The sequence below is a fragment of the Lolium rigidum genome, chromosome 7 (assembly GCF_022539505.1).
Source record: "Lolium rigidum isolate FL_2022 chromosome 7, APGP_CSIRO_Lrig_0.1, whole genome shotgun sequence".
Lineage (NCBI taxonomy): Eukaryota > Viridiplantae > Streptophyta > Magnoliopsida > Poales > Poaceae > Lolium > Lolium rigidum.
This window is the reverse complement of record NC_061514.1, coordinates 243,782,455-243,798,155: the sequence shown is the minus strand read 5'-3', so window position 1 is coordinate 243,798,155 and position 15,701 is coordinate 243,782,455. Positions and strand designations below refer to the sequence as shown.

General features: G+C 46.5%; 1 protein-coding gene across 1 annotated transcript; it reads left to right on the top strand.

The window, feature by feature from the left end:
- Positions 1-12,518: 12,518 nt before the first annotated feature.
- LOC124677365 (lon protease-like) lies at positions 12,519-13,405 on the top strand. The gene has a single exon (XM_047213354.1). The coding sequence runs from the start codon at positions 12,557-12,559 to the stop codon at positions 13,403-13,405; it is 849 nt and encodes a 282-aa protein (XP_047069310.1). The 5' UTR covers positions 12,519-12,556.
- The last annotated feature ends 2,296 nt before the right edge of the window (positions 13,406-15,701 follow it).

Here is a 15,701-nt window from a genome sequence, read left to right as displayed (position 1 = left end):
AATAACCCTTAACACTCGCTTAATAGTTCTATATCATTCCCGATCAATAATATGTCATCTACATATAATATCATGAATGCTACAGTAGCTCCCACTCACTTTCTTGTAAATACAGGCCTCTCCATGACACTGTATAAACCCGAAGTCTTTGATCACCTTATCAAAGCGTCGGTTCCAACTTCTTGATGCTTGCTTCACCCATAGATTGAACGCTGAAGTTTGCATACTTTGTCAGCATTTTTAGGATCGACAAAACCTTTGGGTTGTACCATATACAACTCTTCCTCAATGTCTCCATTAAGGAACGCCGTTTTGACATCCATCTGCCAAATCTCATAATCGAAAAATGCAGCTATTGCTAACAAAATCCTCACAGATTTTAGCTTCGCTACCGGTGAGAAAGTCTCATCGTAGTCAACTCCTTGAATTTGTCGGAAACCCTTTGCGACAAGTCGAGCTTTATAGACAAGTAATATTACCATCAGCATCTGTTTTTCTCTTGAAGATCCATTTATTCTCGACAGCCTTTCGGCTCTCGTGTAAGTCTACCAAAGTCCATACTTTGTTATCATACATGGATCCCATTTCGGATTTCATGGCTTCTTGCCATTTGTTGGAATCTCGGGCTCATCATCGCTTCTTCATACGTCGCAGGGTCCTCATCATTGTTATCCACAATCATGACATTTAGACAAGGATCAAACCAATCAGGAGTGGTACGTTCCCTTGTCGATCCGCGAGGTTCAGCAGTTTCCTCGCTCGAAGTTTCATGATCATTATCATTTGCTTCCTCTCGTTGCCGGTGTAGGCGGTACATGTACAACTTCCGGCATCGCGCTACTCCGATCAACGAGTATAGATTCATCAATCTCATCGAGTTCTACTTTTCTTCCAAATACTTCTTTAGTGAGAAATTCTTTCTCAAGAAAGGTTCCGTTCTTAGCAACAAAGATTTTGCCTTCGGATCTCGTGATAGAAAGTGTACCCTATAGTTTCCTTAGGGTATCCTATGAAGACGCATTTCTCCGCTTTGGGTTCTAGCTTGTCCGGTTGTAACTTTTTTACATAGGCTTCGCAACCCCAAACTTTCAGAACGACAGCCTTAGGTTTCTTATTAAACCATAATTCATACGGTGTCGTTTCTACGGATTTTGATGGTGCTCTATTTAAAGTGAATGCGGCTGTCTCTAATGCATAACTCCAAAAAGATAACGGCAAATCAGTAAGAGACATCATAGAACGAACCATATCTAAGAGAGTTCGATTACGACGTTCGGACACACCGTTTCGTTGTGGTGTTCCCACGGTGTCAATTGTGAAAGTATTCCGCATTTCTTTAAATGCATGCCAAACTCATAACTCAGATATTCACCTCCACGATCATATCGTAGAAATTTAATCTTCTTGTTACGTTGATTTTCTACTTCACTTTGGAATTCCTTAAACTTCTCGAAAGTTTCGGATTTATGTTTCATGAAATAGATATACCCATATCTACTCGGATCATCTCGTGAAGGTTAGAACATAACGATAACCACCGCGCGATGCTACGCTCATTGGTCCGCACACATCGGTATGTATGATTTCCAATAAGTCGAGAGCTCGCTCCATCATACCGTAAAATGGAGTCTTAGTCATTTTTCCCATCGACATGCTTCGCATCTATCAAGTGACTCAAAGTCAAGTGATTCTAGTAATCCATCAGCATGGAGTTTCTTCATGCGTTTCACTCCAATATGACCAAGACGACAATGCTACATATAAGTAGAATTATCATTCAATTTAATTCGCTTAGCATCAATGTTATGTATATGCGTATCACTACTATCGAGATCTAACAGAAATAAGCCATTCTTTTGTGGTGCTCGACCATAAAAGATATTATTCATAAAAATAGAACAACCATTATTCTCAGACTTGAATGAATAACCGTCTTGCATTAAACAAGATCCAGATATAATGTTCATGCTCAACGCAGTTACATAATAACAATTATTTAGGCTTAAAACTAATCCCGAAGGTAGATGTAGAGGAAGTGTGCCGACCGCGATCACATTGACCTTGGATCCGTTTCCAACGCGCATCGTCACTTCATCCTTCAACAGCTTGTCGTTTATTCTTTAGTTCCTCGTTTCGAGTTACAAATATGAGCAACCGAACCAAGCATCAAATACCCGTGTACTAGAACGAGAACCATAGAAATGAACATCTATAACATGTATATCATATATACCTTCTTTCTTCTTCTTGACAAGGCCGCTTCTTCAGATCAGCCAGATACTTGGAGCAATTACGCTTCCAGATGTCCCTTCTCCTTGCAGTAATAGCACTCAAGCATCGTGCTTAGGGCCGTTCTTAGGTTTCACAGAGGCGTGGCAGCTTTCTTGCCACCCTTCTTGAATTTTCCCTTAGACTTGCCCTCGTTTCTTGAAACCGGTGGTCTTGTTGACCATCAACACTTGGTGCTCTTTCTTGATCTCAATCTCAAGCAGCTTTTAGCATGCCAAAGAGTTCAGTAACTCCTTGTTCATGTTCTCGTATATTGTAGTTCATCACAAAGTTCTTGTAACTTGGTGGCAGTGATTGAAGGACACGATTAATCCCCAGCCTATTAGGAATCACTATTCCCAAGTCACTGAGTTTCTTCGCATGCCCGGTCATGGCGAGCATGTGCTCACTAACGGAGCTGCCTTCTTCCATCATACAGCCGAAAAATTGTTTCGATGCTTCATAGCATTCCACGGCCGCATGAGTCTCAAAAATAGTCTTCAACTCTTTCATCAACTCATGAGGATCGTGGTGCTCAAAACGTTTTTGAAGATCGGATTCCGCATCGCATAAGATGGCACACCGAACTTGAGAGTACCGAGTTTTCCGAGTCGCGTAAACAGCTTTTACTTCATCGGTTTCAGCTTCTCAGGAGGGTCACCTAGCGGTGCATCAAGCACATATTGCAGATTTCCGCCAGAGAGGAAGATCCTCACATGACGGAACCAGCCGGTGAAGTTGCTACCGTTGCTCTTAAGCTTTTCTTTCTCTAGGAACCGGTTAAAATTGATTGGGGACGCCATCTCTACAACATATATTTGCAATAGTTTAGACTAAGTTTATGACAAATTGAGTTCAAATTTTAATTCTACATAATTAAAAATCTAGATGAACTCCCACTCAAAACAATATCCCTCGCATTGTCTTAGTGATCACACGAACCAAATCCACCGCACCTAAACCCGATCATCACGAGAAAAGGTGTGATTTCATTGGCGAACACTCAAAGTGTTCATCATATCAACCATATGATTCATGCTCTACCTTTCGGTATCATGTGTTCCGAGACCATGTCCGTACATGCTAGGCTCGTCAAGGCCACCTTAGTATCTCGCATGTGCAAAACTGTCTTGCACCCGTTGTATGTACTTATTGAATCTATCACACCCGATCATCACGAGATGCTTCGAAACGACAAGACTTGATAACGGTGCTACTAAGGATGAACACTTTATTATCTTGAGATTTTAGTGAGGGATCATCTTATAATGCTACCGTCGCGATCTAAGCAAAATAAGATGCATAAAAGGATTAACATCACATGCAGCTCATATGTGATATGATATGGCCCTTTTGTCTTTGCGCCTTTGATCTTCATCTCCAAAGCACCGGACATGATCTCCATCATCTTCGGGCATGATCTCCATCATCGTCGGCGAAGCACCAAGGTCAATGGCGCCGTCTTCATGATTGTCCTCCATGTAGCAACTATTACAACTACTTTGAAATACTACTCAACATGAAATTTAAAGACAACCATAAGGCTCCGCCGGTTGCCACAATACAATAATGATCATCTCATACATATTCATCATCACATTATGGCCATATCACATCACCAAACCCTGCAAAAACAAGTTAGACGCTCTCTAATTTGGTTTGCATATTTTACGTGGTTTAGGGTTTTTCGATATAGATCTAATCTACCTACGAACATGAACCACAACGTTGATACTAATGTTGTCAATAGAAGAGTAAATTGAATCTTTACTATAGTAGGAGAGACAGACACCCGCAAAGCCTCTTATGCAATACAAGTTGCATGTCGAACGAGGAACAAGTCTCATGAACGCGGTCATGTAAAGTTAGTCCGAGCCGCTTCATCCCACTATGCCATAAAGATGCAAAGTACTCAACTAAAGATAACAAGAGCATCAACGCCCACAAAACCATTGTGTTCTACTCGTGCAACCATCTATGCATAGACACGGCTTCGATACCACCGTAGGATAACGTTGCATAGAAAACAAAAATTTTCCTACCGCGAACACGCAATCCAAGCCAAGATGCAATCTAGAAGACGGTAGCAACGAGGGGGTATCGAGTCTCACCCTTGAAGAGATTCCAAAGCCTACAAGATGAGGCTCTTGTTGCTGCGGTAGACGTTCACTTGCCGCTTGCAAAAGCGCGTAGAAGATCTTGATCACGATCGGTTCCGGCGCCACGAACGGGCAGCACCTCCGTACTCGGTCACACGTTCGGTTGTTGATGAAGACGACGTCCACCTCCCGTTCCAGCGGGCAGCGGAAGTAGTAGCTCCTCTTGAATCCGACAGCACGACGGCGTGGTGTCGGTGGCGGTGTAGAAGTCCGGCGGAGCTTCGCTAAGCAAACCGGGCAATATGAAGTGGAGGAGCAAAGCTAGGGTTTGGGAGGGGGTGGCCGGCCACTCAAGGGGGGCGGCCAAGCTATGGTCTTTGGGGTGGCCGGCCCCCTCCCTTGGCCCCTCATTATATAGGTGGATCCCAAGTGTTGGTGTCCAAGTCTTCGAATAAGACCCGAAACCAAAACCTTCCATAGGAGGGGGCAAACCTAGCCCAACTAGGACTCCCACCCAAAGGTGGGATTCCCACCTCCCATGTGGGGGTGGCCGGCCCCTATGGTGGAGTCCACTTGGGACTCCACCCCCACTAGGGCTGGCCGGCCATGGAGGTGGAGTCCCTTGTGGACTCCACCTTCCTTGGTGGTTTCTTCCGGACTTTTCTAGAACCTTCTAGAACCTTCCATAGAACCTTCCGCGACATTTTATTCACATAAAATGACATCCTATATATGAATCTTATTCTCCGGACCATTCCGGAACTCCTCGTGATGTCCGGGATCACATCCGGGACTCCGAACAAATATTCCAACTTCATTCCATATTCAAGAACTACCATTTCAACATCCAACTTTAAGTGTGTCACCCTACGGTTCGAGAACTATGCGGACATGGTTGAGTACTCACTCCGACCAATAACCAATAGCGGGATCCGGAGATCCATAATGGCTCCCACATATTCAACGATGACTTTAGTGATCGAATGAACCATTCACATACATTACCAATTCCCTTTGTCTCGCGATATTTTACTTGTCCGAGGTTTGATCTTCGGTATCACTCTATACCTTGTTCAACCTCGTCTCCAGACAAGTACTCTTTACTCGTACCGTGGTATGTGGTCTCTTATGAACTCATTCATATGCTTGCAAGACATTAGACGACATTCCACCGAGAGGGCCCAGAGTATATCTATCCGTCATCGGGATGGACAAATCCCACTATTGATCCATATGCCTCAACTCATACTTTCCGGATACTTAATCCCACCTTTATAGCCACCCATTTACGCAGTGGTGTTTGGTGTAATCAAAGTACCTTTCCGAGTATAAGTGATTTACATGATCTCATGGTCATAAGGACTAGGTAACTATGAATCGAAAGCTTATAGCAAATAACTTAATGACGAGATCTTATGCTACGCTTAATTGGGTGTGTCCATTACATCATTCATATAATGATATAACCTTGTTATTAATAACATCCAATGTTCATGATTATGAAACTAATCATCCATTAATCAACAAGCTAGTTTAAGAGGCATACTAGGGACTTCTTGTTGTCTACATATCACACATGTACTAATGTTTCGGTTAATACAATTCTAGCATGATATATAAACATTTATCATAAACATAAAGATATAAATAATAACCACTTTATTATTGCCTCTAGGGCATATCTCCTTCATCTCATGCATAAAATTATTACTCTCCACATAAGCATAATCAATTTTATTAGTAATAGCGGGAGCAAATTCAACAAAGTAGCTATCATTATTATTCTCATCAAGTGTAGGAGGCATAGTATAATCACAATAAAATTTACTCTCCATAGTAGGTTGTACCAAAAGACCACTATTATAATCATCATAAATAGGAGGCAAAGTATCATCAAAGAAAATTTTCTCCTCAATGCTTGGGGGACTAAAAGATCATGAAAACCAGCTTCCCCAAGCTTAGAACTTTCTATATTATTATCAACAATGGTGTTCAAAGCGTTCATACTAATATTACTACCAGCATGCAAATAAGATTCCATAGGTTTTTTAATTTTCGCATCAAACAATCCATGTTTTAAATCAGGAAATAGAATAAGAAGCTCATTGTTGTCCATTATGCCAAACTAGTGTAAACAAGAAACAAAAAGATGCAATTGCAGGATCTAAAGGAAATAGCTTCGAGCACAAACACAATGGCGCCGAAAAAGTACTGTTACCTCGGGACCGGAGTATGAGTGCCTTTTTACCTTTCCTCCCGAGCAACGGCGCCGGAAAAGTGCTTGATGTCTACGGGAGCTTCTATTCTTGTAGACAGTGTTGGGCCTCCAAGAGCAGAGGTTTGTAGAACAGCGAGCAAGTTTCCCTTAAGTGGATCACCCAAGGTTTATCGATCTCGGGGAGGAAGAGGTCAAAGATATCCCTCTCATGCAACCCTGCAACCACAAAGCAAGAAGTCTCTTGTGTCCCCAACACACCTAATAGGTGCACTAGTTCGGCGAAGAGATAGTGAAATACAAGTGGTATGAATAAGTAGTAGCAACGGCACCGGAAAAGTGCTTTGCCCGAGACGAGAAACAAGCGTAGTAACGCAAGCAAGTAGTAACGCATAGAAACAAGTAAACAAGCAGCGATAGCGATATTTAGGAACAAGGCCTAGGGATTAGACTTTCACTAGTGGACACTCTCAACATTGATCACATAACAGAATAGATAAATGCATACTCTACACTCTCTTGTTGGATGATGAACACATTGCGTAGGATTACACGAACCCTCAATGCCGGAGTTAACAAGCTCCACAATTCAATGTTCATATTTAAATAACCTTAGAGTGCAAGAAAGATCAACACGACTAAACCAAGTACTAACACAGCATGCACACTCGTCACCTTCACACTATGTAGGAGGAATAGATCACATCAATACTATCATAGCAATAGTTAACTTCACAATCTACAAGAGATCATGATCATAGCATACGCCAAGTACTAACACGGATGCACACACTCGTCACCATTACACCGTGCGGGAGGAATAAACTACTTTAATAACATCACTAGAGTAGCACATAGATAAATTGTGATACAAAACACATTGCAATCATAAAGAGATATAAATAAGCACTTCACTACGCCATTCATAACAGTGAGTAAGTATTCTGTGAAATATAGCCTAAGAGACCCACACGGTGCACACGCTGTCACCTTTACACACGTGGGACAAGGAGTCTCCGGAGATCACATAAGTAAAACTCACTTGACTAGCATAGTGACATCTAGATTACAAGCATCATCATATGAATCTCAATCATGTAAGGCAGCTCATGAGATTATTGTATTGAAGTACATAGGAGAGAGATGAACCACATAGCTACCGGTACAGTCCCGAGCCTCGATGGAGAACTACTCCCTCCTCATGGGAGCAGCAGCGGTGATGAAGATGGCGGTGGAGATGGCAGCGGTGTCGATGGAGAAGCCTTCCGGGGCACTTCCCCGCTCCGGCAGGGTGCCGGAACGAGACTCTTGTCCCCCGGATCTTGGCTTCGCGATGGCGGCGGCTCCGGAAGGTTTTCCGTATCGTGGTTCTTCGCCTCGTGGGTTTCGCGATGGAGGCTTTAAGTAGGCGGAAGGGCAACGTGGGGGGCCACACGGGGCCCCACACCACAGAGTCGGCGCGGCCAAGGGCTGGGCCGCGCCGCCCTATGGTGGCAGCCCCTCGTGGCCCCACTTCGTATCCCTTTCGGTCTTCCGGAAGGTTCGTGGCAAAATAGGACCCCGGGTCTTGATTTCGTCCAATTCCGAGAATATTTCGTTACTAGGATTTCCGAAACCAAAAACGACGAAAACAACAGAATCGGCTCTTCGGCATCTTGTTAATAGGTTAGTTCCAGAAAATGCACGAATATGACATAAAGTGTGCATAAAACATGTAGGTATCATCAATAATATGGCATAGAACATAAGAAATTATCGATACGTCGGAGACGTATCAGGGTTACCTCAACCACACAACCAATCCAAATAGTTAAGCCTTACACATGCATCATCACCCAAGTGGGTTCAGAGTGGGCTAGGGTCCCCAACAATTGTTGGCATCCCTCTAGCCCAAGCAAATCAATTGATATGATCATCACTGTGTCACAGTTCACATCATTTATCCAAATAACAAGGCAAATTAAGCAGATGAATGAAACAGATAAACTACTGATGCACAGGGTCTTGCAGATGATCCAAAGGATCATTGCACACAGTCACTGATGCTTAGACAAGCACCAGCATACCCAGACTAAGTCTGTAGGAAGCACAAATAGCACTGAATGAGTACCAGTGAGTCACAGAGAGGGGCACCCACTAATTCACAAACAAGAAATGATCATATGATCATCAGAGTTTGCTATAGCATGCCAATACATGTTAGGGCATCACTGAGCAGCAGAGCATGAACCAGATAATTAAATAGCCACACATAATCAACAGTTGCTTCACAGATAATCAAATGGATGATTTATAATTGTATCCAGAAGCACAACAAATACATGATGTACCACTGGACCATGACAAACAAGTAAAGCACTTAGTGCTCATCACTGAATCATACCATTAAGCCAACAGCAATGCTCAGATGAGCATGCTCATGAATTTGAGCACAAGAACTAGCCACGAAGCTCGGCACTTGCAAATTTGCAAGAATTGCATACTGCAATTAAGCCATTGAAGCATATATGAATACACTGGAGTGTCAGGCAAGCATAGAAACAAGACAGAGGCACAGGGAAGAATTCTAGCAAGAAATGCAAGCTTTTACAAGCTCAAGCATGAATTCATAAGCTAGGACCATGATAGCAGCACAGCAGCAGCATAAGCATAGCCATTAGGCAGAATAGGGCAGCACAGTAGCTAGGGTTCATGGCAGTAGCACAGGCAACACCGCAGCAGCAAGAAACAGCACGGCCAGCACCTCCACAAGGAGGGAAGCCATGGACAGGGCTACTGGAGGAGCAGGAAGAACAGGCACAGGAGAAAGAGAAAGGCGGAGCACTTACTTGGAACAGAGCAGGGCGGTGTAGCCATGGCGGCTACGGCGGCACGCGCCGGAGCACGACGGCGCCAGGCCAAGCCGGGCCATGGCGGTACCCCGGCAGCACACGCACACGGTGGCGAAGCCACGGCGGCGCCACGACGCCAGGAGCGTCGGCGGCGACGAATCGCCGCGGAACTCCACGGCCTTGCGAGCAGGCGAGTTGGGGACGAGAAGCGGAGGCGGCGAGGACCAGATCGACGCCGAAGATCTGGTGCGCCGTCACGAGGCGGTGCAGATGCGCCCCATCTCACCGCCGGCGATGGCCGGAGGTGGCCGGAACAAAGCGGCGACGGCGCAGGCGACCACCGCGTCACGGGAGAGGTTAGGGTTTCGCGAGAGGGGAGAGGAAGAGCGCGTCTGGGTCCGACCGAGCCGGTTGGGGCGGCTCGGGTTAGACTCAACCCGTTGGGCCACCTGACAGGTGGGGCCCAGGGGCAATTATGACTTTTCACAATTCAATTAAAAACCAGAAACTTTAAAATTCAATAGAAAATTTATAAGAGCTCTAAAAAAATAATTAAAAATATGAAAATCAATCAGCATAAAATTCTCTATCCAAATAAAATATCAAAGAGAATTTTTGAAGATAATTAAGAATAAGTCTTAATTTGATGATTTAAATAATGATTTAAATCACACATATTATTTTCAATAAAGAAAATAAGTCCATTAATGTAATTGGACTATAAAAACACCTTGACAATATTTCAAGGTTGTATTTACCCTAAACAGAGAATCTCCAAATTGTTCTTAGTAATAACCTCTCACATGAAATAATAACGACATCGGAAGGGGGAAACAAACCCTAAAACTGGAATCATGCATAATTGCTTCTTTAACCATTGCCCTTATCGGACAATGATGCTATTTTTCAGAGACAGAGGACAAGGGTCAGTCCACACCATCCAACTGCAAAACTTTGCGGTGTTCGAGCAAGTTCATCACTTGCTCATGTCATTTGAGTATCTTTATCAAATTACTTGCACAGTACTATGATTATCACTATTGCATAAAAACCAAAACCACTACTTTCATAACTATGAATATGACTATGTGGTTGGCAATGGAACCATGGATTGTGTTGATATGGTGGAGGTTCCATTGCAAGGGTTTATATCCATCTAGGATTAAACAACAAATGTCGTCTAGTGATTCTTGTGCCGTAATACCCGTGTTAACCATAAGATCCGGAGTGGGACGGAGTAGTCAAAAGTGTTTCCACCTCTCGTTCATCAACGGATGCGCTTTACCGTAGTACACTTGTAATCCAAGGGGGCAAGTTGGTGAGGCTGGGGAGTCCTAAGTCCCCACGGCATTGTCCGTAGTACACTTGTCGCCCGAAGGAGCAAGATGGTGAGGCTGGGGAGTCCTAAGTCCCCACGGTATTGCGGTCTATGATGGGTTGCAGCTACCGGCGTAGGAGTGTATGGTAGAGCCCAACATTGTTGTCGTGGTCGGGGTCCACCCTGAAATATATGTGAATAATGGGACCGGCGTGGACCCAGGGTCGGGGCTTGCAACAAAGGGTGGGTGTTCGAGGTAGCGGAGGAACATGATTGGCTAGATCTTACACCGGGCCTCACACCAAAGGAAGTGTGGACGGGAAAGCTGCCCGGTTGGCACCAAGGGTAAGATCTCTTATGGGTAAAGCAACACACCTCTGCAGAGTGTAAAGAACTGTGACCTGTCACTCCCTGTTCCGGGATATGGAACTGCGAACGCGGCCGGAAAGGAACTCCATGAAGTTCTAGTAAACCGGTGAAGGCTGACGGACATAGCTCTTTGAAATAAAAGCAATCTCTTGAAGAAATGTTTGCCAAAACCTGCATTGGTATTAGACTTTCTGGTCTAATGCTGTAGCTAGTGCATTAAACACCTCTTATCTATAATGAACTTGTTGAGTACGCTCGTACTCATCCCACTCTTAAATCCCTTGCTTAGATTGTCTGAATCGTCTGGAAGAGGACTACGACAACCCTGAAGGAGCCGAGATCATCGGCTATGAAGAACCAAACCTCTCTCGGAGGTATTGAAGGCGTAGACTACCTCATAGTCTACGGAACCGGGAGACTTCCGTGGAGATCAAGCCTAGAAGCACCAAGTAGTAGTTGTAGCCGAGCAGCACGAACTCTTAATACTTAGCTGCTCGAGAGAATAAATGTATAACTTAATGAGACTTCTATATTGTAAGTTAAGGTGGGTTCGCCTCGAACCCAGGAGTATTCCTCTTAGGACCCAAGAGGAGCTCCAAGACAAAATATGTTTGATGCTTGTAATAATAAGTGAATGAGTTATGGACTCTGCTATGTTCTGTTGTACTACTCTGAGGAATGTAATATTTGCGGAATGGTACTTCGTGAATGTTATATCAACGACTGGCATACTACAACATGCAGTGGTATGCAGGGTCACCACAGTTGAAAGGGGGGAAATGATGGTTTAGAAATCGGCGGTGAGAGGACGGGGTAGAAATAAGGGAGCGGTCTCGGCGGGAGGTGACGAAATCCTCCCATCCCTTTTTTCTCATGCGCTCGGCGCTATCTCCATGGTTACACCAGCGTGTGTGGGCGTTAACGCATTTCGGGTGTCGGGAGCCAGCCGATGTTGGCTCTAGAAAAACAGCTGATTCGGGTGTTCCCGTTGAACCTAGCCTAGATATGCTTTGACACGCGTGCAACCCAGTCATCTAATCAGACCATTTTCTGCTTGAGAAGTCAGTGTACGTGGCTCCAAGTGCCTGCAGCCTGCGGGCTAGTCCAAGCACAGGCCGTCAACTTTGCTATGAAGGGCCGGCGTAAGCCCAACGCGGGCCTAAATGCTATGCTACACAAGCCCTGTTCACGGATGATGTAGTGTGGAGGTGTGTGTCTCATTGTCAGCCCAAGCTCTCCCGGCGGATAAGCCCCCACGTGGACTGGACTCTTCCACGCCATCACCCCGTGTCCATGCCGCACCCAACTCGTCATTAACACTCTCTCTGCCTGTGGGCCTCACTGTCTTCTTCCCCAGAAGGAACAACAAAACCTCTGAAAAATCACCTCCCCCAAATCCACACGTTCCCCTCCTCACCACCGTGGCCCTGTCCGTGGGGAAAAGATCTCCTCTCCAATGGCTCTCCTCCCCCAAATCCTCCCTTCCCCGCGCCCCCACCCCCACCTCGCCGCCTCCCGCCACGCCTTCTCCCCGGCCCACGCATTCCGCCGACCGCCTCGCCTCCACGCCCCCGGCCACCGCCGCCGGGCCCTCCTCGCCACGCCGCCCAGCGCGTCCGGGCCCGGCTCCTCCCCGCCCGACCCCGACGACGGCCTCGTGGAGCTCCCGCTCTTCCCGCTCCCGCTCGTGCTCTTCCCGGACGCGACCCACGCGCTGCACATCTTCGAGTTCCGCTACCGCATCATGCTGCACACCGTGCTCGACACCGACCTCCGCTTCGGGGTCGTCTTCGCGGGCGCCGGCGGCGCCGCCGACGTCGGCTGCGTCGGCGAGGTCGTCAAGCACGAGCGCCTCGCCGACGACCGCTTCTTCCTCATCTGCAAGGGCCAGGAGCGCTTCCGCGTCCACCGCGTCGTGCGCAGCAAGCCCTACCTCGTCGCCGCCGTGCGCTGGCTCGAGGACCGCCCGCCCGCCGACGCGCCCGCGCCCGGGGAGGACGCCGAGGCGCTCGCCGTCGAGGTCGAGGCGCTCATGCGCGACGTCATACGCATCGCAAACCGCCTCAACGGAAAGCCGGACAAGGAGGTCGGGGACCTGCGACGGGGGCTCTTCCCCACGCCCTTCTCATTCTACGTCGGCAACACCTTCGAGGGCGCGCCCAGGGAGCAGCAGGCGCTGCTCGAGCTCGAGGACACCGCCACCAGGCTGCGACGGGAGCGGGACACGCTACGCAACACTCTCAACTACCTCACCGCCGCCTCCGCCGTCAAGGACGTCTTCCCCTCCTCGCCCTCCTCGGGGTGAAGCCTCTGTTCGCCTGTCGCCGATAAGGTGTTTGTGGAGGGTATTATAGGATTATTAAACCTTCTTATCACACTCTCTTTCGCCTTTTTGCTTTTAGTAGTACTTCATAATTCTACGGGTAGGTTTTACTTCAATGTGGTTAGCATTTTAGCCTGTAAAATTGTACTATAATTTGGGTGTATTAACTCAAGGAATGCCAGAGCTATGAAGATTCTCCATAGTGGTGATTATAAGGATTTTGCTGTATGAAACCAAGGCATCCAATGTGAAATGGCAATGGCATGTACTCCCTCCGTTCTGAAATGTAAGACGTTTAGCTTTTGTAGTACAACTTTCGTCACGTTACAATATTTTCCCGCTTTCCAAAAATACCCCTGACCGACAGGCACACTTGCTCGCTCGCGCAGACTTCGCCAAAGCTCTCCGTCCCCTCCGCTCCCTCTCGGTCTCTCGCCGTCGCCACCATGTGGCTCCCCGTCGCCGCCTTCTTCCTCACATCTCCTCATCACCGGCCTCTTCCAAGCCGCTCCCCACCACAACCTTTCTCTCCTCCTCCTATTGATCCACACATCCCGAGTGTGCCTCAAATCTAGAGATCAAAGGTGGCAAATTTCTTCGCCGGCGACGAGCTTCTGGACGACGGAGGCGCTGGATCGGCGAGCATCGGCGCTGGATCTGCGTGCCCCGACCGTATAACGGAACCTCGTGCCCCGTCACGCTCATCTTGGGCGACGACATCGGACCCCTCGTCCCCGGAGCCGTGCACCAGGTCATGGAGCTCGCCCCTCTACTTCAAGACCTGGTCACTGGAGACACGGAGACGCGCAGCAGGTCATGGAGCTCGACCGTCTACACCATCCGCCCCTGGTCTGCCTCAGGGATGCGGAGGAACAGAGAGATCCGCATGGTGCAAGTGCGCCAGATGCACCGCGAGGTCGCGCAGCTGCTCGACGGCAACCAGAACAAGACGACGCGAATCAGGGTAATCTCCATGCTCCCCAATCATCCAGCATGTCCATTTCATCCCCATACACCTTCAGCTTGTGATTGTACCACAGTTCATCCGATTGGTGATGCTATTGTGTAAATGGGTCTCAGCTGCAACTGAATTTATTGGAAAATCATTACAGCATTAGCTCTCTGCTAGATGAACCGAGTGCAGCTCTGCAATAGGACGTCCTTTGTTCCAAGAATCAGTGTTTCAATTCTTGTTTAGGTTTAGATGGCCTACATCAGTGTTGTATCTTCCAACAATCAGTCTGTGTGATGTCCAATTCTTTCCCTAGCTTTGTACCCGATCTCTTCTTCTTTCATTGGTTTCTGATTAAAATTTGTTATTCATTTGGTAGGGAAAGCTGAAACTGAGTTCAGTCTGCTAGTAACTCATGACGGCTCGTGCAGCACCGGAGTAGCGGGAGGACGCCGCTTGCACATGGGAGCACCGGGCCGCCGTCAACTTCAAGTTCTTATCGGAGCAGTACGATGACCACCACCACTACCGCGACCAGTAAGTCCATCTTCCCTGAATATGTTCCATGTCTCTGAATATTTTCCAGGTAACTCTAGTTCTTCTATGAATATGTTCCATGCCGCGGCCACGATTCCACGTTTTATTTCAGAGGTCTGATTGACCAACCAGCCCGTTATCTCAGAGTTTGATTGACCAACCAGCGTTGAACTTTGTTTACTTCAGTCATCTAGTAATGGTCATTTTCTTTAAAATCAGTACTGATTTTGCTGGTTGAGGGAATCGCGGGCATTTCTGATGAGGTTTTTTTTTTGGTTAGGTTCCTCTGTCTGTTCTCTACTCTTGTAGATAACTATTCTAGTCCTTATATAATATGGTGTTAAAGTAATCAAAATTCTCCATTCCCAGAATTTGGTAATGTTTGCTCAATGCACCTTGATGGTGACAAGTTATCAGTCTGACAGTCTACAATTGCTGATAAGGAACAGTCATTTGCGACCAGGTTTCTGTTATTTGCTGATGGAAAATTGGTTCCCTTATGTCTTGGCCTAGTTCTTGTTATAGGGAATGAAATAGTTAAAGTAATCAAAACTCTCTATTCCATATATGCGCCTAGTACTGCTTCTATTATTTGAATGACAGCTCCAAGCAAGCGATGTGTGTTCTTTAACTTATCCCCAACTTCCCCATGTATGAAGTGGAAATTTTAGTACTTATGTGAAAGATTAATTTGCTCTCACATCTGAACTAGAAATTCCTCTTACGTTTGTTTGTCCTAACTTGACTGCAGTGAACTGAATTTGAAAATCTGCTGCTCTGTCAAAATCT